At 42.0% G+C, this 25,646-nt stretch overlaps 1 protein-coding gene across 1 annotated transcript; it reads right to left on the reverse strand.

Moving 5' to 3' along the window:
- Nucleotides 1-1,790: 1,790 nt before the first annotated feature.
- LOC115129070 (dnaJ homolog subfamily C member 15-like) lies at nucleotides 1,791-15,721 on the reverse strand. Its single transcript, XM_029659219.2, has 6 exons — nucleotides 15,574-15,721; nucleotides 14,665-14,716; nucleotides 5,102-5,175; nucleotides 4,324-4,403; nucleotides 3,906-3,976; nucleotides 1,791-2,283 (listed from the first exon to the last, which is right to left on the reverse strand). Exons 1-6 carry the CDS (start codon nucleotides 15,679-15,681, stop codon nucleotides 2,213-2,215), a joined length of 456 nt encoding a protein of 151 aa, XP_029515079.2. The 5' UTR covers nucleotides 15,682-15,721; the 3' UTR covers nucleotides 1,791-2,212.
- Nucleotides 15,722-25,646: the final 9,925 nt, after the last annotated feature.

The raw sequence follows: 25,646 nt of genomic DNA on the forward strand, positions 1-25,646 counted from the left end.
GTGAAGCAAAGTGTTTTGTTGTTAGGAGCGCTCCTCAAACAATAGCATGGGATTTTTTCGTAGTAATAGCTACAGTAAATTGGACAGTGCAGTTACATTAACAAGAATTTAAGCTTTCAGCCAATATAAGACACTTATATGTACCAACATTTGTTTCTCGAAAATCTGCATTCGCGACACAAGGTGCTGCATAATTCATTTTACTGCTCTAATTATGTTGGTAACCAGTTTATAATAACAATAAGGCACCTCAGGGTTTTGTGGTATATGGGCATTATACCACAGCTAAGGGCTGTATATCCAGGCACTCCGCATTGCATCGTGCTAAGAACAGCCCTTAGCCATGGTATATTGACCATATACCACACCCCCTCTGGCCTTATTACTTAAATAATGCAAACTCTAGAATGCCCTTCAAGCCAATCAGTATTCAACAATGCCATGGTATAAATACAGATAACTGCCTAAGTAAAGGAAACACCAACATAGTGTCTTAATAGGGTGTTGGGCCACCACAAGCCTCCAGAACATCTTCAATGCGCCTTGCCATAGATTGTAAGTGTCTGGATGCGACACCATTGTTCCACGAGAAATGACATTGTCTTTTGTTGATGGTGGTGGAAAGCACTGTCTCAGGCGCCGCTCCAGAAGTGTTCAATTAGGTTGAGATCTGGTGACAGCTGCGCACACACCCTAAAATCTCTTCTTCTAGCCATGGTAGCCAAAATAATGGGTAACTGGGCATTTTTATACATGACCCTAGGCATGATGGGATGTTTTTAATTGCTTAATTAACTCAGGAACCAGACGTGCGAAAAAAAGCATCATCTTTCAATATACTTTATCCTCATTTACAAGTGTTTCCTTTATTTTGGCAGTTACACTTTCTTTTTTTTTGCGGCAAATTCCCAGAGCCCTGCATATGTATAGTGCACAAGCTGTTAGTTTTTACGAGGTGTGGGTTATAAAAGCGAGTCATTTCCCCTCTCTCCAGCATGGCAGTACCGCACAGATGCAGAAGCTTGGCAAAACAAACCTTTTGGACAGCAGGAAGCTGGCGAAACAAAATCTTTTCACACATGGTAATGGAAAGATACCCTGATAGGTGGGGGGGGGCAGTGGGAGAGAGAGGCTCAGGAGGGCCATGTGGGTTCTTCACAGGGAGAGGAAAGCTAGAAATAGACCCATCCACAGGAGGGACAGCAGAGATCAGCCAAGCACACAGAGCCCTAACCTGTACTACAGCAACACACGAACAGTGCAGACACTATCACACACACCTGACGCACTCACCCTCTACATCAGGGATGGGCCACTGGTGGACCCGTTTTGTAAGCCCATGGACCAATAAAAATCAGAGTTTGGTTTGGTTGTGGCCTCCACCGCCATAAAAGTTGCCCATCGCTGCTCTACATGATAATCAATAGCTTTCCAACAGAGACGGACATGGTTCACTGGAACATCAGTTGGGAACTGCATTCTACCAGAATGAGGTGATTTTTAATGATGCCTAGCTAAAGCATGCTGGAATGAAGGCATTTGCAACATGGTGCAGATTACATGGCTGTCTAGCCTTCCTCCTAGATATGTGGAAAAACCTACTGCAAGCTGCTGGTGAAATGGCTCACTTAAAGTAAAGTGTCACAGCTCACTGCAGGAGCTTCAAAAACAGCTCTTACCCAATGTTCCCTCTCTCATCAGATGCTGCAGCACTGTTAGTCATTTACTACAATGGCATCTCAGCGCAGAGGAAAGGGACTAATCACAGAAACACAATAATGAGTCATTGATTACCATTACAGAAAATGCTTTATTCAGCAAACTTTGTTAAATGACTAACCGTGTTATTCACACACACTGCTCAGCTAGGCTTGGTCTCTGTCACAGTGTGTTGTTAATCTCACAGTGGTCATAATGTCTTTACCACACAGAGGAATAAAAAGGTAACAGAAAGGTTTGAATTTCTTATTCTATGGAATATTATTATCTTGTATCTTATGGTACAGTGTATTTACAGACAGACTACAGTTGACATGTTGACTTTTGTAAAGTTAACTATACAGGCGACCTTCAACTTGAAAGATATCCTTGTTCAGGAAAAATGTTTCAGAATAGTCTCTGGGGATGGTAATGTCTTAGGGCTGGAATAAATAGATCTGTAGTATACTGTAGTCCAGGAGGTCAGAGGGGTGATGGGGGCTGTAGTTTTTTATCAGCGGCGTTGGTCTTTATCCAGCAGGTCCTTGGCCTCGTTGATCTTGGCAGCCATGTAAGGAGATCCACCTGGAGAGAGAACACACATCCGCTTCTCATCAATGCCTGTCTGTTTAATCCTCTTTTTTCCTCCCATTGTTCCCCCCCCATTCCATCTCTCTCACCCCTCTATCCATTCCAGGTAAGAACAATATAAAACAGTCCACACATGGCATGCAAGCTGTTTCCCCAGGCATGAAAAAAACAACAACTCAGTGACATCTACTGTCTGGAGTAGAGGACTTCAGTAGGCTCAGTCATTAGCAGTCTAAGTCACATCCAATCACTTTTTATAGTGCTTTAACACACAGTGGAACACTAATCACTATGGAGCACAGGAAATGGGTGTATGCTGAGCTAGCACAAATTGAGGTTGGGTCGCATACTAATAGTCTAAAGTGACTTCCTCTCCTCGTCTCCTACCCCCACCACACTGCTCAGAAAACACATGATAGAGATTTGTGTGTGTTCTGAGGCAGAGTGGTCTGCTCAGCTCACAGGGTCAATGAGTACAGCATCCTGGGAGTAGTAGTCTGCTGTGTGACACTACCAAGACAGCCTGAGGGCACAGGTGTGTGTGTGTACAACACTTTCTTAGTAGCCATGTGTGTATACTGCCCCCCCCCCGGTGGTGTGTTTTGTGTCAGCAGAAGCAGAACTGTATGTGTGTGTTTAGGGTAATAAATGAGTGTTATTGTTTGCAGTGACAGAGAGCAGGGCCTGACGAAGGCCTCAACTAGTCTGCCAATCAGTCACTGACAAACACAGAGCCGGCCTGGCACGGCCTTCAGCACACTCACAGTGAAGGAAAGACACTAAAAACAGGGCTAGAGGCCGAGAGAGGCAGAAATAGAAATTCTGAAATCGCGTCACCTTGCTCACAGGACCTTATTGGCTCAAATACAGGAAATAATGAGAGGTAATTAGCCAATCATTCCAATCCATTACTCTGACCAGGAATCGGTCCACTCTTTCCTGCCCAGACCTGGCTGACTGACAGACAGAGAAGCTGTGGGTTATTACCCTCTCTTCTCCATCGATGTCCCAGTAACCAAACACATGAAAATTAACTATAATAGATACTGTGCTACCTCCTGAAACAGAACACAAAGCCATATCCAAGGATGACAGTATTGATGGATGTTCCTACAGGTGACCCTATAGAGCTTATAGCCCCATATTTCATCCCCTATTTATTCTTTGTCCCCCTCTCTAACTCCTCCCTCTCTCTGTCACCTCAGCCCTTATCGCCCAGTCAGAGAGGAATCACACAGGCCATTTCTCATTTCACACTGAGTAAAAACTACACGCTGTGTGTGTGTGTGTGTGTGTGTATTCCTCTCAGGAGAGGGAAAAACACTGTGGACGGGTGTGTAAAACTAGCTGCTGTGTATGAGCGTGACTGTGTGTGTGTGTACACACCTCTCAGGAGAGGGAGACCGAGGGAGGCCATTAACCTTGATAGAGGAGAGGGGGCGAGTGCACAAGCCTGACGCAGGGAAAAACACCTTGTATATGGGTTCAATAAAGACAGGTGATATGCTGTTCACACAAGAACCAGTAATAGGAGATCATCACTGTATAATTAACTCAGTTGTCTCCAATCTGTTTTTTCTCATGTCCAGTAAATTGGGATTAAACTGTCAACTGACCTTTATCTGGGTGGTTGAGGACCATGATCCTCCGGTGGGCATCTCTCAACTTGGACTTGGTGCTGGTCGGGCTATAGGGGGGAGAGATACAGGATTGGGATTAGAAGAATGTACAAAATAGGGCTACACACAGATTTAGCACAGGATTACAGCACCATCTAGTGGTCAAATCACATTCACAAGTTGCAGTAAGAACATTGAGTTCTTCTGACCACTAAACTATTCAGGTGTTCTGCTCTCTTCTCCCTGATTGACAGTGTGAAATTGAACTAAACCAAAAAGAAAGATGACTAATATAAACCCATCAAAGACACAGAGAAATCAAACACATCCTTAGCATGAACACAGACTGAAATAAAACATTGGGTACACACCCGCACAAACAGGCGAGCATGACACACACTTCCGCCAGTCTTACCTGATACCAAGGATGAGGCTGGCTTCTCGCTTAGTCATCTTCTGGTCAAACCCTCCTTTATAGTAGTGTGTTGAGAAGGTCTGGAGAGAGAAGAGATGTTAGTACTGAAAGTGTAATATGCTTAGATGTTAGTGTAAATGCTTAGAGTAAGAAGGGTGGAAGTGCATTCTGTGGTACATAGGGTTCATTAACTCCCTTCGGTCAAGCACTGCCTCATTGTCACACAGTACACACTGGGAGAAACTGCCAGACACACGCAGTGTGAGGTCTGATCACTCATCCATCTCACGTCACACACTGCTTTATTTTCACACACACACACACACACACGCACACACACACACACGAGAGAGAGAGGGCAGTGGGTGCATCACCCTGTCTGGGAGCCTTTGGTCTGTGGAGCCATAACTCAGGTGAAGCAGGGGAAACTGAAGACCATGAGTCAGTCCACCAACTACCCACCCTACAGACAGTCAGTGGAATAAGTACTATACCACAAACATTGGTGCTTGGTGACTATCTGATGGGGCAATTCATGAATCCCCCAGATTTGCAAATATGCGTCTGTAGCGTGGTGGGAGAGTTTTCAGCAAAACTAGCGGGTGTCATCGTTGATCATGCATAGTTTCAGAATACAGTGTACCAAGACATACTAACAATCAGTTGGAGTTCATTAGAAGTTGCTCAAAACAAACATATAGGTCTACATGGTTAGACACGTTTTCATCTCCACTTAGGATTGTGATGAAACACATAACCAAGTTAGTGGGTTACTTACAGAGGTGGGCATCTTCTTAGCAGTCTGTGACAGGACTTGTCCTAGAGGCTTCCACAACTGGAAGGCATAACGACCTGAAACACAGTACATCATTATTGTCCTACACAAACAGACCCCTTTCTACTGGTCACCACAGTTATGTTCTTGTCCTGTATTCGTTTTTTTCACCTTTATTTAACCAGGTAAGCCAGTTGAGAACAAGTTCTCATTTACAACTGCGACCTGGCAAAGATAAAGCAAAGCAGTGTGACACAACAACACAGAGTTACACATGGAATAAACAAACGTACAGTCAGTAACACAATAGAAAAATCTATATATAGTGTGTGCAAATGTAGTAAGATTAGGGAGGTAGGGCAATAAATAGGCCATAGTGGTGAAATAATGACAATTTAGCAATTTAACACTGGAGTGATAGACGTGCAGAAGATGAATGTACAAGTAGAGATACTGGGGTGCAAAGGAGCAAAAAAAAAAAGAACAATATGTGGATGAGGTAGTTGGGTGGGCTATTTACAGATGGCTGTGTACAGGTGCAATGATCAGTAAGCTGCTCTGACAGCTGATGTTTAAGTTAGTGAGGGAGATACAAAAATCACTGAAGCTGGATTCTTATAATATGTTTGTTACGCCGGTGCTGGTTGAAATAGTTTTTTATTTTTTATGGGGCTCTATCCTCAGATAATCGCATCGTATTCTTTAGCAGTAAATCCTTTTTGAAATCTGACAACGCAGTTAGATTAGCAAGATTCTAGGCACTTGTATTTTCAGGAATGTTTAATATGACTATTTATGTAGCGATCACTGTATGTTGTCGGATTTCAGCCCGCTACCGGGTTCCGTGCGCAGAGAGGTTAATATGAGTCTGGAAGGAGAGTTTACAGTCTAACCAGACACCTAGGTATTTGTAGTTCTCCACATATTCTAAGTCAGAACCGTCCAGAGTAGTAATGCTAGGCGGTTCGGTTGAAGATCATGCATTTAGTTTTACTTGCATTTGAGAGCAGTTGGAGGCCAAGGAAGGAGTGTTGTATGGGATTGAAACTCATCTGGAGGTTTGTTAATACTGTGTCCAAAGAAGAGACAGAAGTATAAAGAATGGTGTTGTCTGCGTAGAGGTGGATCAGAGAATCACCAGCAGCAAGAGCGACATCATTGATGTATACAGAGAAAAGAGTCGGCCCGAGAATTGAACCCTGTGGCACTCCCATAGAGACAGCCAGAGGTCTGGACAACAGGCCCTCCGATTTCACACACTGAACTCTGCCTGAGAAGTAGTTGGAGAACCAGGCGAGGCAGTCATTTGAGAAACCAAGGCTGTTGATTCTGCCACTAAGAATGCGGCGATTGACAGAGTCGAAAGCCTTGGCCAGGTCGATGAAGACGGCTGCACAGTATTGTTTTTTTTTATTGATGAAGGTTATGATATCGTTTAGGACCTTGAGTGTGGCTGAGGTGCACCCATGACCAGCTTGGAAACCAGATTGCATTAGCGTAGAAGGTACAGTGGGATTCGAAATGGTCGGTGATCTGTTTGAGAGCTACCCCCCTACTTTTTTCAATTTCCGCCTGAAGACATACCCAAATCTAACTGCCTGTAGCTCTGGCCCAGAAATAAGGATATGCATATTCTTGGTACCATTTGAAAGAAAACACACGTTTTCTATTTTTATTGTTCTATTATCATCTTTAAAATGAACAAGATAAAACAAACATTCAGATAGGATGATGGGGACAATTTCAGTGAAAAACACAAGAGGGCAACAGTACTTGTGCAAAGTTTCAGAATGATAACTTCCAAAATGAGTGTGCTACATAACATTTATCATGAAGTCACCCAGGTGTCCCACACAAGTAGCCCAAATGTACCCAAGTGGCCAAATTGGTGAAGGTATACATTTTGAAAGAAATAACTATATACAAAATGCCAAAATGGCATTCTAACACACACACACACACAGTACAGGGAACATAAGGTTGAATATATTATTATAGACCTGCTACATCTACTGTCTCTATTATATTATGACAGACCAGCTAGATCTACTGTCTTTATTATATTACAACATACCAGCTGTATCTACTGTCTCCATTTCACTTTGGCCATTGTTGTGGGCCTGCCCTCCCCTCAACAGCCTCAAATAGGCTATTTCATTTCACAAATAATATTTTATATTACCAGTCCAAAACGGTGACATTGTTCCTCTTCTGCAGGCACGTTACAGATTATACACAGTGGCTACAACGGTGTCCTCTCCGTTCAAAAAATATTCCTCCACTTGGGAATCGCTAAATGAATCGTCCTACAACAATCTCTGTCTCACTTTTCCGATCAATTTCTTCTAATATTGTGTGTACATCTGTATATCTAGACTTAGATTTAACTTTCCCTGACTTAGTCGCCATACTGATTGATATATAAACAGCTGAATCTGCGCTGTGCGTAAAATGCGGAGCTCCTTCCGGAATAAAACTTCAATAGCGAATGACTCTCTTTACGCTTGAGTTTACGACATGGGTTGGTCTTCCAACACACAACCATTGCATATTGCCGCTTACCTCAGCTCATTGGCTATCTACCCAGCTAGATTTAAAGACGATCAGTGGTCATTGGGTTAAAATTACAGTCAATCAACGAAACAGTGGTCATATCATTGGTGCACAGTGATGTCATTACTTGTTGTCTTCAAATCGGTTTCTTTCAGTCAATACGTCCCGCGAAATGGCCCATCAGGTTTGGTTGTGTAACAAACAAACCAGTTGATTGCAATGAAACCAAACATGACTGGAAAAGTCATGTTCTGTGTGGGTTATTTACCTGGAATGTGTCGTCGAAAATGGAATGAGACGGAATTCACGACACAAGCGGTTCACAAAATCTTTTGTGTTAGGCTATAAAAACGGATTGTATCAAACAAAAGATCATTCATTGTGTAACAATGAGCATTGGGATTGCAAACAGATGAAGATCGTCAAAGGTAAACTATTTATTTTAATGCAGTTTGTGATTATGTTACGCCTGTGCTGGATGAAATAGTTTTTTTTAATGGGGCTCTATACTCAGATAATCACATCGTATTCTTTCGCAGTAAAGAAAATCTGACAACGCAGTTGGAATTAGCAAGATTGTAGGCTTTCGATACATGTGAGACACTTGTATTTTCATGAATGTTTAATATGACTATTTATGTAGCGATCACCGTATGTTGTGGAATTTCAGCCCGCTACCCGGTTCCGTGCTCAGAGAGGTTAACTCGGCTTTGGAAGATTTTAGAAAGGCAGGGCAGGATGGATATAGGTCTACAACAGTTTGGGTCTAGAGTGTCTCCCCCTTTGAAGAGGGGCCTGACCGCGGCAGCTTTCCAATCCCTAGGGATCTCAGACGATACGAAAGAGAGTTTGAATAGGCTAGTAATAGGGGTATAATTTTAGAAAAGAGAGGGTCCAGATTGTCTAGCCCAGCTGATTTGTAGGGGTCCAGATTTTGCAGCTCTTTCAGGACATCAGCTATCTGGATTTGGGTGAAGGAGAAATGGGGAGGCTTGGGCAAGTTGCTGTGGGGGGTGCAGAGCTGTTGACTGTGGTAGGGGTAGCCAGGTGGAAAGCATGGCCAGCTGTCAAAAAAATGCTTATTGAAATTCTCAATTATCATAGATTTATCGGTGGTGACAGTGTTTCCTAGCCTCAGTGCAGTGGGAAGCTGGGAGGAGGTGCTCTTATTCTCCATGGAACTTAGTGTCCCAGAACTTTTTGGTGTTTATGCTACAGAATGCAAATTTCTGTTTGAAATAGCTAGCCTTTGCTTTCCTAACTGCCTGAGTATATTGGTTCCTAAGGCAGTGATCCTGGTTGAAGACAGCAGAAGTGTATTTAGAGGGTAGGTTGATCAGGATGATATCTATGAGGGTGCCCGTGTTCAAGGAATTAGGGTTGTACCTGGTAGGTTCCTTGATAATTTGTGTGAGATTGAGGGCATCTAGTTTAGACTGTAGGATGGCTGGGGTGTTAAACATATCCCAGTTTAGGTCACCTAAGAGTACAAACTCTGAAGATAAATGGGGGGCAAATAATTCACATATGGTGTCCAGGGCACAGCTGGGGGCTGAGGGGGGTCTATAACAAGCGGCAACAGTGAGAGACTTAATTCTGGACAGGTGGATTTTTAAAAAGTGTGTTTGGGCACAGACCTGGATAGTATGACAGAACTCTGTAGGCTAACTCCACCCCCTTTGGCAATTCTATCTTGGCGGGAAATGTTGTAGTTGGGGATGGAAATTTCAGAATATTCAGACACGGCTAGGACATCAGGGTTGGCGGAGTGTGCTAAAGCAGTGAATAAAAAAAACTTAGGAATGAGGCTTCTGATGTTAACAGGCATGAAACCAAGGCTTTTACTGTTTCAGAAGTCAACTAATGAGAGCACCTGGGAGTAGGAGTGGAGCTAGGCACTGCAGGTCCTGGATTAACCTCTACATCACCAGACGAACAGAGGATGAGTAGGATAAGGGCACGGCTAAAGGCTATAAGGACTGGTCTTCTATGAGTAACATGTATCGGAGTGTGTGTGTGTATGTGTGTATCATCAGTGTGTACTGGGTCAGTGTTTGTGTTGGTAAGCTGCAGTCACTCTCCAAACCCACATAGAGCCAGTCAGCATCTATACCCTGCCAAACATTCTCTGTTTATAAAGTCCACACACACAAGAAGTTAGCAGAAACCCCTCTGGAGGAGCTGGTTTCTAAGAGAAAAACACAAAACCACTCAGTCATGTATGAGAGCCATGCTGCTAAGCTCAGGGAGTAATCAGCGCATTATTTATAACCTGGTGACTGACATGTTCTGAGTGGGCGGTGTAAATCCACTACTCCACCTCCAGGCTGCCTGGAAGTTCTGTTTTCCTAAAACTACAAAGCTGAAAGTCCATCAACTATGAAGGGACCGCACACACGCACGTGCATGGATGGCCTGCTGCTGGCCTTTCCATTTACATTGAGAGGATAATTAGACTGTGCTGTTCCTAAAAGCCGCCACGACAACTAACACTGACCTCACATTACCCGAACTCTGTGGCAACTGGCAGACCACACACTGCCTTACTATTAACCACTGTACAAAACAGCTGTGCTGACTGACACTCTTGTACCAATGCGGATAATGGCATAGTGCCTATTCACTGCTGCGCTCTGCAACATGATATCTGTACTATCACTGTATAAAATTACAGGAATATACTGTTTTGTAAGACATCCAACTTTCTAAATCACATGAATGTGTGATAGGTTATTTCACATTATCTGGCGTACAAAGATCTTTGGTGTCCATTACTGGACGTTACAGGTTTGTCCATACAAACCGCTACAATAAATTCTTCAACTAACTTGGTATTGGCGGTACTCTCTTCGATCTCGATTCTGGAAAAACTTATCTTATACATGTGTATAGTTGCAGGTGGTTCTACAAACACCAGAGAAAACTCAGAAAGATAATAAATCCATGTTTTGTATCAAGTGAGATATGCCTCTTGCATATGTGTAGTGTTGCATAGAAACAACTAGTTCCTGCAAAATGCTGTGAAATGCTAGATGTGGGCAGCTAAGATGGTGACGAACTGTCTTGCGTTACAAAACATGGATTTGCCACCTGCAACAGTACACTGACATTTGTGACTTGTTTCAGGAAACTAGGCATTTGTTGCACGTCATGACTTCACAGGCGAGACATTTGAAAGTAAGCATTTAAAAAAAAATCTAAATGCATTTTTTGGGGTAGAAATGGCTTCTGGAACATGTGAACTTTCATGAGCTTTGATAACAAAAAGTTGTATGCCATCTGTACATGCAAATAAAATTGTTAAATTATGACCTTCCTGCTAGCCATGATTTGCTGAAGTTATTGATGGGCTGGACATGCCGAGAGAGGAGTTCGGATTGGTCTGCCATGTAGCATGCTTCTGTCTATAACATGCATGAGCTGCTCAGAATGCGTTGGTAAGCCTTTCTAATGCGACTTTTTTGAAAGATATCACAAAGAATTGCAAAGGTGTTGCTAATGCTCTCCACTTTCTAGAGCACTGGTTCTCAATCTTGGTCCTGGGGACCCAAAGGGCTGCACATTTTTGTTTTTGCAGCAGCACTACACAGCTGATTCAAATGATCAACTCATCAAATGGCTTTGATGATTTGAAGCAGGTGTGTAGTGCTTGGGCAAAAACAAAGAATGTGCACCCCTTTGGATCCCCAGGACCTGGATGAGAACCACTGTTCTGGAGGACAATCGTGCCATGCTGACTCTGAAAATTAATCAGGCAATGAGGAAATCTCTGACTTAGGTAAAAACATTTTCTTTGAACCAGACAGTCATATGAAATGGTGATCAAGTGTTGTTGTCACAGAAGAAGGTGACCGAGTTTTAAAATCAGTGGAATGCCCAGAGTTTGATCGCAGAGTTTGATAGCTAAGGAGATTAAGAAAATTCTGATTACAAATACGAGGAGGGAGTCAAAGTGAACACACAGAAGGCTGTTGCATAAAACACCTGTCTCCGGATTACATCTTCAAACTAAGGGCAACCATGGCATCTGTGACAGAGGGAGAAGTGTTCATCCATGTATATGGGTAAGAGACTAGCTTACATGTTCAGATATTATACATTTCTAATTTTGGTTGGAGTCATTAACTCATTTTTAAACCACTCTACAAATTTCTTGTTCACAAACCATAGTTTTGGCAAGTCGGTTAGGACATCTACTTTGCGCATGACAAGTAATTTTTCCAACAATTGTTTCCAGACAGATCATTTCACTTATAATTCACTTTATCACAATTCCAGTGGGTCAGAAGTTTACATACACCAAGTTGACTGTGCCTTTAAACAGCTTGGGAAATTCCAGAAAATGATGTCATGGCTTTAGAAGGTTCTGATAGGCTAATTGACATCATTTGAGTCAAATGGAGGTGTACCTGTGGATGTATGTCAATACCTACCTTCAAACTCAGTGCCACTTTGCTTGACACCATGGAAAAATCTAAAGAAATCAGCCAAGACCTGAAAACAATTGTAGACCTCCACAAGTCTGGTTCATCCTTGGGAGCAATTTCCAAACGCCTGAACAACCACATTCATCTGTACAAACAATTGTACTTAAGTATAAACACCACGGGACCACACAGCTGTCAAACCGCTCAGGAAGGAGACGCGTTCTGTCTCCTAGAGATTAACATACTTGGGTGCGAAAAGTGCAAATCAATCCCAGAACAGCAGCAAAGGACCTTGTGAAGATGCTGGAGGAAACAGGTACAAAATTATCTATATCCACAGTAAAACGAGTCCTATACTGACATAATCTGAAAGGCCGCTCAGCAAGGAAGAAGCCACTGCTCAAAAACCACCATTAAAAAAAGACAGACTACGGTTTGCAACTGCACATGGGGACAAAGCTCATACTTTTTGGAGAAATGTCCTCTGGTCTGATGAAACAAAAATAGAACTGTTTGGCCATAATGACCATCGTTATGTTTGGAGGAAAAAGGGGAGGCTTGCAAGCCGAAGAACACCATCCCAACCGTAAAGCACGGGGGTGGCAGCATCATGTTGTGGGGGTGCTTTGCTGCAGGAGGGACTGGTGCACTTCACAAAATAGATGGCGTCATGAGGAAAGAAAATTATGTGGGTATATTGAAACAAAATCTTAAGACATCAGTCAGGAAGTTAAAGCTTGGTCGCAAATGGGTCTTCCAAATGGACAATGACCCCAAGCATACTTCCAAAGATGTGGCAAAATGGCTTAAGGACAACAAAGTCAAGATGGCCATCACAAAGCACTGACCTCAATCCTATAGAACATTTGTGGGCAGAACTGAAAAAGTGTGTGCGAGCAAGGAGGCCTACAAACCTGACACTGTTACACCAGCTCTGTCAGCAGGAATGGGCCAAAATTCTCCCAACTTATTGTGGGAAGCTTGTGGAAGGCTACCCGACACGTTTGACCCAAGTTAAACAATTTAAAGGCAATGCTACCAAATACTAATTGAGTGCATGTAAACTTCTGACCCACTGGGAATGTGATGAAAGAAATAAAAGCTTAATTAAATCCTTCTCTACTATTATTCTGACATTTCACATTCTTAACATAAAGTGGTGATCCTAATGGATCGAAGACATGGAATTTTTTTACTAGGATTAAATGTCCGGAAAAGTGAAACTGAGTTTAAATGTATTTGGCTAAGGTGTATGTAAACTTCCGACTTCAACTGTATTTGTATCTCAGAAAGCCATTTGCTTTGCTAGTTCTAGCCTAATGTTAGCTAGCTAACATTTAATCGAGTTGGTTAGCTTTAGCTACCTGCAGATTTAAGCATGGTAGTAACGTTATGAGTTGGGATTATGGTTCATTGTTTAACTAGCTACATGTCTAAACAAAAGACTCCTATGCAAGTAACGATTTCACTGTACTGTTTACGCCTTCTGTATCCTGTGCATGTGACAAATAAATGTTGATTTTATTTGAAATTATGTGTTTACCAGAGATGGTAATGTAAAGCACAACATGACCTGCACCAAAGTAAAATTAGCATATAACATTAGGCCAATGAGAGTGTCCAAGTTCTAAAATTCTCACATTCTAGAATGCCCTGCGTTTATTTCATCACTCTCACAACAGTAAATTATTTTCTGTAATTAGCTCATCATTAACTTGTAAATAAGATAAAGTTAAGATGTTTCAGCTCTGATATGGTCATTATTTGAACTGGCTAGCCAGCTAACTTAACGTTAGCTAACAAGCTAGAAATGAACAAAAACATTGTTTACAAAGTTGCCTTTAGTTGCCTGGTTTGTTAGACTGACATATACTAAATTAATTTTTATAACGGATGGGTTTATTGGTGTGGTACAGCAGTGATGCCATTTTGGACCACCAGGCTGCTGATGTCATGCAGCGTCTTTTTTATCGACAAGTTTGATGTCGGATGACTATAGAATGTTCATGATGTCACTGCGACAACTGTCTACAGACATGTCGATAGACGTAGTATTAACCACACTTTAGTCTTGAAATATTTGGTTGTTTAGTACACTACCATACGCACTGTTTAACACATGTATATCCTTAAAGAGATGGGTGGGGCTAAGGCTTAAGAGGGTGTGAACACTGATAAATGGCTGTAGACAAAAAAGAACTCTCCAGTAGGTTTACAAAAACATTCAAGGGCCATTTTCGCAAAAGTGTGGTTACAAGTTTATCAACTTTCAAAGCAGAATTACTTACCCACTGTTCCTCAACTGTAGTGTATGATATACCATTTTCTAGCTCCGGGTCTCTACTTTTATCGAAAGTTTTTTTTTTTAAATTAAAAAATCAAATTTTCTACATAAGACTGAATCGAGCCGTTCGAGAACGAAGTGATTATCGCCAATACCAGGTTAGTTAAAGAATTTATGGCAGCGGTTTGTATGGGCAAACTTGTAATTAACACCAAAAATCTTTGGTTATATCACATTATCTGGCATACAAACTGTAGCAAGGTGTGTGTGTGTGTGTGTGTGTGTATTATACTATTTCTTACCTGCAAAGCCTGCAGCAGCAACACCAAGGCCAACCGCTATCAGAGTACCACCCTGAAGATACAGAACAATATCAATACAACAATCCATCAGTCAACAGTGGTGTAAAATACTTAAGTAAAAATACTTGAAAGATTTACTTAAGTAGTTTTTAGGGGGTATCTGTACTTTACTACTTATATTTTTGACAACTTATACTTTTACTATATTCCTAGAGAAAATCATGTACTTTTTACTCCATACATTATGCCTGACACACAAAAGTATTCACTACAAATCTTTTTAATACTTAGGACTGGAAAATTGTTAAATTCGCGCACTTCTCAAGAGAACATCCCTGGTCATCCCTACTCCCTCTGATCTGGCAGACAAACTAAACACACAAGCTTCGTTTGTAAGTTGTCTGAGTGTGCACTTGGCTATCCGTAAATAACATGTAAATAATGAAATGGTGCGGACTGGTTTGCTTAATATAAGGAATTCTACTTTTACTTTTGATACTTCTGTATAATTTTAGACTTTTACTCAAGTACTATTTTACTGGGTGACTTTTACTTGAGTCATTTTCTATTAAGGTATATTGACTTTTATTCAAGTATGACAATTGGGTACTTTTTCCACCAGTCAACAACAACAACAAAAATGAACGCAGTTTTCATTGCAAGCCTGAGTCACTCAGCCGACTGATTACATCACAGCCTGTTATATGACATTCATGTTACTGGCGATCGCTAGATTCATCACCGTGATGACACAACCAACCTTCTGTTGCTAGTACTGTAACTATCCACCAGCTAATTGCTAGTAAATAGAAGGTTCTGGCATTAGCTAGCTAGCTATCTTAGCTGCAGGCCTGTGAAATAACCAGCGATTGTTATCCACCAAAAATTCAAACAACAAAATATACTTACAAGTCTTTTGTCGATTTCTGTTTCACTCCTGATTTTAGATTGAGAATTGTATTCAGCATATCGCATAGTTTCTCCTTCAATAGATACCCTGCTACCAGCATTTGCCATGATGCCGCTGTCACTTGAAGGACACAACTATGGAGCGTCTGAGCGGACAACCAGTGTCAATTGAAAAAACATTTCGTAATACAGAACGAACGGGTGATCCACCTTGCACAATATTGTGGAAATCTGGAAAATGTAAATAAATCAACGAACCACATAAAAACAAACTAATGAAATGTTATAACATATATAGGTTACATAGTGGGATAATTCGCATAGATGGCAGTAGCCTAATACATTTTCTATTTGCTCCAAGGGAATTGTATTCTTGCCTAACATTGATTTTGAAAAAGTTTGAATTAGGCTATTACTGTTATATATATATTACTGTAGCCTAATTCAAATGTACATATTACGATTATGCTTCCGTTGTAAAAAGAAAAAGAAAAAAATATTATGAGAAACTTTCATAGCGCGTTGGGCTGTTCCATAGGGCGGCGCACAATTGGCCCAGTGACGTCCCGGTTAGGGGAGGGTTTGGCAGGGGAAGGCCGTCTTTTTAAAATTCGAATTTGTTCTTTAACTGACTTGCCTAGTTAAATAAAGGTTCAATTTTTTTTTTAATAAAACATCTATGGGTGATGCTCGTTTTTGGATAGAGAAGTTCCCAATACACTTGTTGTTATTTTATTTTATTATTTGTTAGTATTTTCTTGTATTTTTTTTTTTTTTCAATACACGTGTTTGCCACAGGGGACGTCCAATAACTACACCGGTGTTTTACTGATAAGGCAAGTCGGTAGGATATAGGCTGTAATGGACTACCAGGGGTATTAGAGGAATAATATAATAAATTATACAAATTCAGGAGCTAATCAGAGAACAGTAGACAGTTGGAAAATAATGAATGGCACGGACCCGGTGATGCCAACGCTAACCCACCTGACAACGCAAACACAGCAGGATCAAACTCAGCCTCGACAGTGAGTAGGCTAGCCACAATATATCTATCTTCATTATTGACTTATTCCGTAACAGCTATGTTTTCAAATGTTTCAAGGGGACATCCAATAGTCATTCGGGATATTACGGATATAATATTATCTTCTTCAACTGCAGTATCAAAAAAGGGCGAAAAATGTATCAGGTGAGGTATTCTTATGTAAAAATTATGGAATATAAATTATTATATTAAATAAGTATATAACATTACATTCCGCATACAGTTTCGTTTTATGCTCCTTTCCCGTTATAATATTCCAGTATTTCTGGTTCCAATGATGGGGAAGGGATAGATGTACGTATGCGCACATGGACAAACGTTTTTGTTATTTTTGGGTGTACAAGAATAGTGTGTGCATGCGTTAATGAGTTTCAGTACCACACCTCTGGGCTGGTAAACCCCCTTGGCATTTAAGATTATGAGGCTTATTAAATGTCTAAGTAGGGGGAGGCATTTACATTACCCGCTCTCTCCTCCCTCTCACCCAGTTCAGATGGGTTCACCATGATATCACCCATTGAATCGCGACTGAGTAAACTACACATGAGTTAAGTCTCATCATAGCATTGTTATGATATCTCCCCATCTATCCCTTCCTCCACACCTCCATCTACAGTATACCTCTATTACCCCTCCTTCCCTCCATCCCTCCCTCTAGTCTTGTTACCGGTAATAGTAGTAGTAATAAAATATTGTAATGTACTCACCATCCTGTCTAAACCTGCAGTGGTTCAGAAAGAAGAGGAGGACACACAGAGAAGCTAGGTACACACACGTATGCGCACACACATGAATAATATCATCTTCTAATACATGTATCTGTATAAGGCGGTGCTGTGAGGCCAGGGAGAGGCACCTGGTGGAGTTAAGCCAAGCTAAACTGCAGAAACAGGTATTCCATCATCACATTTTAAAGTAAAGACTTAATTATTAGATTATGTCCAGAGAAATTGTATATACCATCCCACTTGTGCAATGGGCATGGAATGTAAAACACTCACATTCTACTCATCTTTTAATGATGCCTTCTAAATAGCCTTTAACAGACAGAATGAGTAAATTGTCTACTTGTGTTGTGTGTTTTTTTTAACCTTTATTACCTTTATTACCTATATTTAACCAGGCAAGTCAGTTAAGAATAAATTCTTATTTTCAATGACAGCCTAGGAACAGTGGGATAACTGCCTGTTCAGGGGCAGAACGACAGATTTTGTACCTTGTCAGCTCGGGGATTTGAACTTGCAACCAATGCTCTAACCACTAGGCTACCCTGCCGCCCCATGTTACGCTGAGAAAAGAGGAGATGGACCGGCAATGGAGACAGGCAGAGGAAAAGGAGTATGAGAGGATGAAGGCTAAACAGCAGGAGAACGTCAGAGAGTGTTAGCAATGTACAAATAAATCACTTATTTACTGTCACTGTATTGTTCTTTAGGTATTCTCTCTGTAATACCATTTCAAGCCAATAGAGGTCACTGCAGACAGCTGGCACACTGAAACAATCCTAGATATGGTGATTGAATGACAGAGAAAGAGAGAGACGGAGAAAAATATATCCACACTCATAGGAGAGTTTCCATGAATTACATGTTACAGCAGAGAGAGCTGTTCGACATGCTTGGACCTGGCCTCCTGAGTGGCGCAGTGGTCTAAGGAGGTGTCACTATAGACACGGGTTCGATCCCAGGCTGTGTCACAGCTGGCCATGACTGGGAGACACATGAGGCTGCGTGAGGCTGCGAGCAATTGTCCCAGTGTTGTACAGGTTATGGGAGGGGTTGGCCAGCCAGGATTTCCTTGTCCATTGCGCTCCAGCGACTCCTTGGGCTCCTGCAAGCTGACCCTGGTCGGCAGCTGGACGGTGTTTCCTCTGACACATTGGTGCGGCTGGCTTCCAGGCTAAGAGTGTCAGGAAGCAGTGCGGCTTGGCAGGGTCGTGTTTTGGAGGACGCATGGCTCTTGACCTTTTCCTCTCTTGAGTCCGTAGGAGAGTTGCAGCAATGGGACAAGGAGAAAAAGGGGTAAAAAAATAAATAAAAAAGACATATTTGGCTGGCTCTCTCTGGTTAATACTGACAGAGCTTTCCTACAGTTTATTTTAATAACTCTGGTACCATTTTCATAAATATGTGGTGAATTTTCAAAGCCAGTCTTGCATTCAAACATTTCATTGTGCATTAATTTTGTTTATAGACATCTTTCATGATACAACCGTTGATCCAAAATATTTGTTTATAATGAGTACATTGGTTTAATTACCAAAACAGAACGTAATGATATCTTCTCAATTTAGTTATTTTAATAATCCAGTTAATCCAATAGCAAACTAATTTGAAAGAAGCATAATGTTTAGCAGGCACTAGTTTGCATCAAGCCTGTCTTGAGCATTTGGCCATAGGTTCTCATCAAAATCGCAGTAAATATCCACATTTTTCATGCACCAGGGGAAACATCTTTTGGCATAGTGAATCCAAGCATGGTGAATCTACCTGTATAGTAATTGTATTGTACATATTTATTGTAGTGGTCATGTATGTGGCTGAGTTCATTAGAGCATGGCACTGGCAACCCCAGAATTGTGGGTTTAATTCCCACTGGGGTCACATACCAAATTGTATTTTTATTTATTGAACCTTTATTTAACTAGGCAAGTCAGTTAAGAACAAATTCTTGTTTAAAATGACGGCCTACCCCGGCCAAACCTGGACGACGCTGGGCCAATTGTGCACCACCCTATGGGACTACCAATCACGGCCGTATGTGATACAGCCTGGAATCGAACCAGGGACTGTAGTGACGCCTCTTGCACTGAGATGCAGTGCCTTGGACCTCTGTATCGGCCAATATCATTTCAATAAAGCAGTGTGAACCCCCATCAAAAATACCCCAGCAACTTCATTTTGGATGCATGTTTACTGTATAGGGGATGCATTTCTTTCTTGTTTAGGACTTTCTGGATAATTGGTATTATATTATATTACTGCACTGTAGGAGCTAGAAACACAAGCATTTTGCTGCACCTGCTGTAACATCTGCTAATCTGCGTACCCGACCAAGACACTTTGGTTTGTAACATACAGTACATCTCTGATCTTGTAAATATCCAAGATTTTTTTTTACTGTGAAGTAAAATAATAGTCATCAAAGTAGTTCTCAAAATCTGTAGAAGACAAAACAGTTTACATGTCAAATCTATAGGTTTACCAAACGTTTAAGTGATTATGAATTAAGAGCCGTCGGCTTATGTAACAGTAAAATGTATTTTAACAAAAGATAAGAGAATCACATCAAAAGTAATATGAGCATTGCATATGGCAATTCTTTTTTACATTTTATATTAACATGTACTGCAATGGGAAACATGTATTTCTAGATGAAACACTGATTAAGTTTGGTGAAAAAAAGGGACTGTATGATTTTGTGTGTTTTACTTAGTCAATTGAAAATGTGCTTAAGATTTTTGAAACAACTGCCTTTTTGATGATCTGTTTTTAGTTTTGTACCAAGAGTTGTGATGTACCACATACTTGTGAAAATTGCACTAAAGCGATTAAAACAAGATATGTGGTTACGGAGCCTTTGAAGGGAGCCACCTAAAAAGTCAACCATGTTTCTCTAGACAACCCGGTCCTAGGTCGTGACTCAGAGTTCCAGTCTGAGAGACAGGAGGAGAGGTGTAGATGTTTGTCTAGACAACCCGGTCCTAGGTCGTGACTCAGAGTTCCAGTCTGAGAGACAGGAGGAGAGGTGTAGATGTTTGTCTAGACAACCCGGTCCTAGGTCGTGACTCAGAGTTCCAGTCTGAGAGACAGGAGGAGAGGTGTAGATGTTTGTCTAGACAACCCGGTCCTAGGTCGTGACTCAGAGTTCCAGTCTGAGAGACAGGAGGAGAGGTGTAGATGTTTGTCTAGACAACCCGGTCCTAGGTCGTGACTCAGAGTTCCAGTCTGAGAGACAGGAGGAGAGGTGTAGATGTTTGTCTAGACAACCCGGTCCTAGGTCGTGACTCAGAGTTCCAGTCTGAGAGACAGGAGGAGAGGTGTAGATGTTTGTCTAGACAACCCGGTCCTAGGTCGTGACTCAGAGTTCCAGTCTGAGAGACAGGAGGAGAGGTGTAGATGAGAAGTAATCCATCAGGACAACGTCAGGTCAGCACTTTGTGAAGGAACTTGTAGCAGACATCAGAGGAGAGTTTTTTACATGAATCACTCAACCATGATACAGTGCATTCAGGAACTATTCAGACCGCTTGACTTTTTCCACATTTTATTATGTTACAGCCTTATTCTAAACTAGATTTTTTAAATCCCTCATCAATCTACACACAATAACCAATAATGACAAAGCAAAAACTGTTTTTTTTCTCAAATGTATAACAAAAAGTGGTTAGAGCGTTGGACTAGTAACCAGAAGGTTGCAAGTTCAAATCCCCGAGCTGAGCAGGTACAAATCTGTCGTTCTTCCCCTGAACAGGCAGTTAACCCACTGTTCCTAGGCCGTAATTGAAAATAAGAATTTGTTCTTAACTGACTTGCCTAGTTAAATAAAGGTAAAATAAAAATAAGTATTCGGATCCTTTACTTTGTTGAAGCACATTTGGCAGCGATAACAGCCTTGAGTCTTCTTGGGTATGAAGCTACAAGTACATCTGTATTTGGGGAGTTTCTCCAATTTTTCTCCGCAGATCCTGTCAAGCTCTGTCACGTTGGATGGGGAGTGTTGCCACCGCACAGCTATTTTCAGGACTCTCCAGAGATGTTCGATCAGGTTCAAGTTCGGGCTCTGGCTGGGCCACTCAAGGCCATTCAGAGACTTGTCCTGAAGCCACTCCTGTATTGTCTTGGCTGTGTGCTTAGGATCGTTGTTCTGTTGGAAGGTGAACCTTCGCCTCAGTCTGTGATCCTGAGCGCTTTGGAGTAGGTTTTCTTCAAGGATCTCTATGTCCTTTGCTCCGTTCATCTTTGGCTCGATCCTGACTCTTCTCCCAGTGCCTGCCGCTGAAAAACATCCACACAGCATGATGCTGGCACCACCATGCTTCAACGTAGGGATGTTGCCAGGTTTCTGCCAGACGTGATGCTTGGCATTTAGGCCAAAGAGTTCATCTTTGGTTTCTTCAGACCAATCTCATGGTCTGAAAGTCCTTTAGGTCCCTTTTGGCAAACTCCAAGACGGGCTGTCGTGTGCTATTTATTGAGGAGTGGTTTCCATCTGGCCACTCTACCATAAAGGCCTGATTGGTGGAGTGCTGCAGAGATGGCTGTCCTTCTGGAAGGTTCTCCCATCTCCACAGAGGAACCCTGGAGCTCTGTCAGAGTGACCATCTGTTCTTGGTCACCTCCCTGACAAAGGCCCTTCTCCCCCGATTGCTCAGTTTGGCCAGGTAGGCAGCTCTAGGAAGAGTCTTGGTGGTTCCAAACTTCTTCCATTTAAGAATGATGGAGGCCGCTGTGTTCTTAGGGACCTTCAATGCTGCAGAAATGTTTTGGTTCCTTCCCCAGATCTGTGCCTCGACACAATCCTGTCTCGGAGCTCTACTGACAATTCCTTCGACCTCATTGGTTTTTGCTCTGACATGCACTGTCAACTGTGGGACCTTATAGAGACAGGTGTGTGCCTTTCCAAATCATGTCCAATCAATTGAATTTACCACAGGTGGACTCCAAGTTGTAGAAACATGTCAAGGATGATCAATGGAAACAGGATGCACCTGAGCTCAATTTCAAGTCTCATACTTATGTAAATGTTTGACTTTTTATACGTTTGCTGTAAAACAAAAAGTTTTTGCTTTGTCGTTATGCGATACTGCGTGCCTATTGATGAGGGATTTAAAAAAACATTTTAGAAGAAGGCTGTAACGTAACAATGTGGGAAAAGGGAAGGTGTCTGAATACTTCGGAATCCACTGTATTATTGCAGGTGCGTAGGAGAAAAAACAATCAGTATAAAGCAGAAACATTGCACTTTAATGGATGTTTATTTGAAAGTACAGAGTGTCATATGCAGGCATCTCTTCTCTAAAAGCAAACTAATATCAACCACGAGCCCTAAAGCACCACACACTGTTTTGTTTTGGAACCTTGACTACTCGAACAAACCCCTCTGGAGGAACAGTTCTGTTTGATGTCTCACCACTGGCCCGAGAACAACTAACATGGCACAACAACACACTTGGAGAACTGTACAATACAAACATGTAGAAACACTACAGACAGTGGGAGCAGGGTAGAGTTCAGGGGTAGAGAGAGGATAGGAGGTTACAGAGAACAGACTATCAGACCCTACAGAGAGAGATGGGACAGAGGATAGGAAAAAGGATGAGGACAGTAATAGTCAGATCAGGACAAACAAACTGGACGACTCTGTTAAACAACATCCTGCTGTGGGGAGAATCAGGAGTGTCTGCAGAAATCACAGTGATTTCACAGCTGTAACGTGTGTGTGTGTGTGTGCATGTTCTTCAAGAGGACAGAGCAGCTCCTTCAGAGGGTGGAGAGGTCAGACGCAGCTCCAGTGGCATCGACTAGTGCCTCACACACATCACCCTTGGTAAGACTGCTGTGTGTGTATCCTCGACAGGGCCCTGGGTTCAGGCCTGTCTCGGAGCTGTGGCTGTGAGGCTGGGGGATCATTTATACCAATGGATCCGTCTGATCCGTTAGTAAACATGCTCTAGCGCTCTCATCAATTGGGTGGAGTGGTGATAAACTCAGCCCCAGAACGGTTGGTCCAGCCCAGCCCAGGGAGAGTACCGCTACTATTATCCACTGGTTAGAGCCAGAGGACACTGTGTGTGTGTGTGGGTGTGTGTGTGTGTGTTAGAGAGAGCCAGGGCACAGAGGGGCTTTAGAGGGTATGATTGCATTTGAGTAAGTATAAATAAATACGCACTAGAAACCTTGCAATTTCTGTCTCTATCTCCCTTAATCTCTGTGTCTGTCTTTCTTTCTTTACCCTCACACTCCTCCTCCTAGCTGTTTCTCCATCTCTCTCTATCACCCCCCTATTTTCATAATTTGATGGTTAGAGGAAGGGAGTTAGTGGGCTGAGAGGCTCACAGAGTTCAAGGGACTTCCCAGAGTTCACAGAAAGTACATAGAGATGGATAGAGATAGAAAGAGAGAGAGAGCGAGATGAAGAGAGAGAGCAGGAGTCTACAGAGAGACAAAGGGTGGAATAACCTGCATAGTTCCTGTGAAAGTACCTGGAAGGAAGCCAGGCTGTCAGCCAATGAGAGACGAGGATGCAGGAAGACCTGCCAATCACAGAGGTCATCCATGCTATGTCATCCAGGTTGCTATGTCAACCAGCTCCATAACAACCAATCAATCTACCTGGGGAGGAAGGATAGATAGACCACAAGCATCATAGCTCAATGTGTGTAACATACTATTATTAACATTTAGTGTGCTAATAATAATACTGTTCATGTTTCCTCTGGTTTCAGAGGTGTTGTGTCATGGTGATGCTGCAGACAGAGGAGAGCAGAAAAGAAGGGCCCCAGGGCAGGGTTTGAGTATGTGTTGTTAGGGAGGGGTTTCATACTGTACCGACCGACAACGGTATTATGTGGCAACCAGTGGTGTAAAGTACTTTAGTAAAAATACTTGAAAGTACTACTTAAGGAGGTTTTTGGGGTATCTGTACTTTACTTTACTATTTATATATTTGACAAGTTTTACTTCACTTACATTCCTAAAGAAAATCATCTACTTTTTACGTCATACATTTTCCCTGACACCCAAAAGTACTCGTTACATTTTGACAGCTTAGCAGGACAGGAAAATGGTATAATTCACACACTTATCAAGAGAACATCCCTGGCTATCTCTACTGCCCCTGATCTGGCGGACTCACTAAACACATGCTTCATTTGTAAATGATGTCTGAATGTTGGAGTGTGCCCCCGGCTATCCATAAATAAATACAATTTTAAAATGTTGCCGTCTGGTTTGCTTAATAAATAATATAAGGAATTTGAAACAATTTTTACATTTACTTTTGATACTTCCGTATATTTAAAAGCAAATACTTTTAGACTTTTACTCAAGTAGTATTTTACTGGATGACTTTCACTGTTACTTGAGTCATTTTCTATTAAGGTATCTTTACTTTTACTCAAGTATGAATATTGGGTACTTTTTCCACCACTGGTGGCAACTGACATCTTTGTTGAAATGGCACACGCAGCTCCTGTGGTAGATAGACAGACAAAGGAAATGTTTTCTTGTGTGGCTTTTCTCATTGTTGGACAAGTTATTCTCTTTTCCATTATTCCTCACATTATTGTGAGAGTTAGCAGTGCCAGGAGGGAGGGAGGGAGGGAGGGAGGGAGAGAGAGAGAGAGAGAGAGAGAAAGAGGATAGGGAAAGAGGGTTACCAGAAGAGAAAGGGGGATTCCTCTCACTGAAGTGTAGGAGAACCCAAAATAACAGTAACATCACTACAGTAGGTTACAATACCCTTGTCAGCTCTGTGGAGACAGTCAGACAGACAGACAGACAAATGGAGTAATGTGTGTAGTAGTAGAGATCCTACATTCTATTCATATATTCTCTACTGGTTTTCTCTGAGAACATGGTACACTCTTAGAAAAAAGGTGCTATCTGGAACCTTAAAAGGGTTCTTTGGCTGTCCTCATAGGATAACCATTTGAATAATTATTTTGGTTCCAGGTAGAACCCTTTTGGTTCAAAGTAGAACCCTTTCTTGTTCCATGTAGTACCCTTTTCACAGAGGGCTCTACATGGAACCCAAAAGGGTGGTACCTAGAACCAAAAATGGTTCTCCTCTTGGGACAGCCAAAGAACTCTTTTGGAACCCTTTTTTCTAAGAGTGTAGTGAAGGTGTGTCAGGATGTCTGTGTGTGTTCCTGCTTCACTCTCCACTGAACTAGTCCTCTGGAGGTGCTCCAGACTACAGTACAGGATCCATCCAAGCTAAACCAACGTCACAGACACAGTGATCAAAGACTCCGAACAGGAAGGGGAGAGCCGGGGGAAGAGAGTGTGGTTGATGTGGTCTC

The sequence above is a fragment of the Oncorhynchus nerka genome, linkage group LG1 (genome assembly GCF_034236695.1).
Source record: "Oncorhynchus nerka isolate Pitt River linkage group LG1, Oner_Uvic_2.0, whole genome shotgun sequence".
In the NCBI taxonomy this organism is placed as follows: domain Eukaryota; kingdom Metazoa; phylum Chordata; class Actinopteri; order Salmoniformes; family Salmonidae; genus Oncorhynchus; species Oncorhynchus nerka.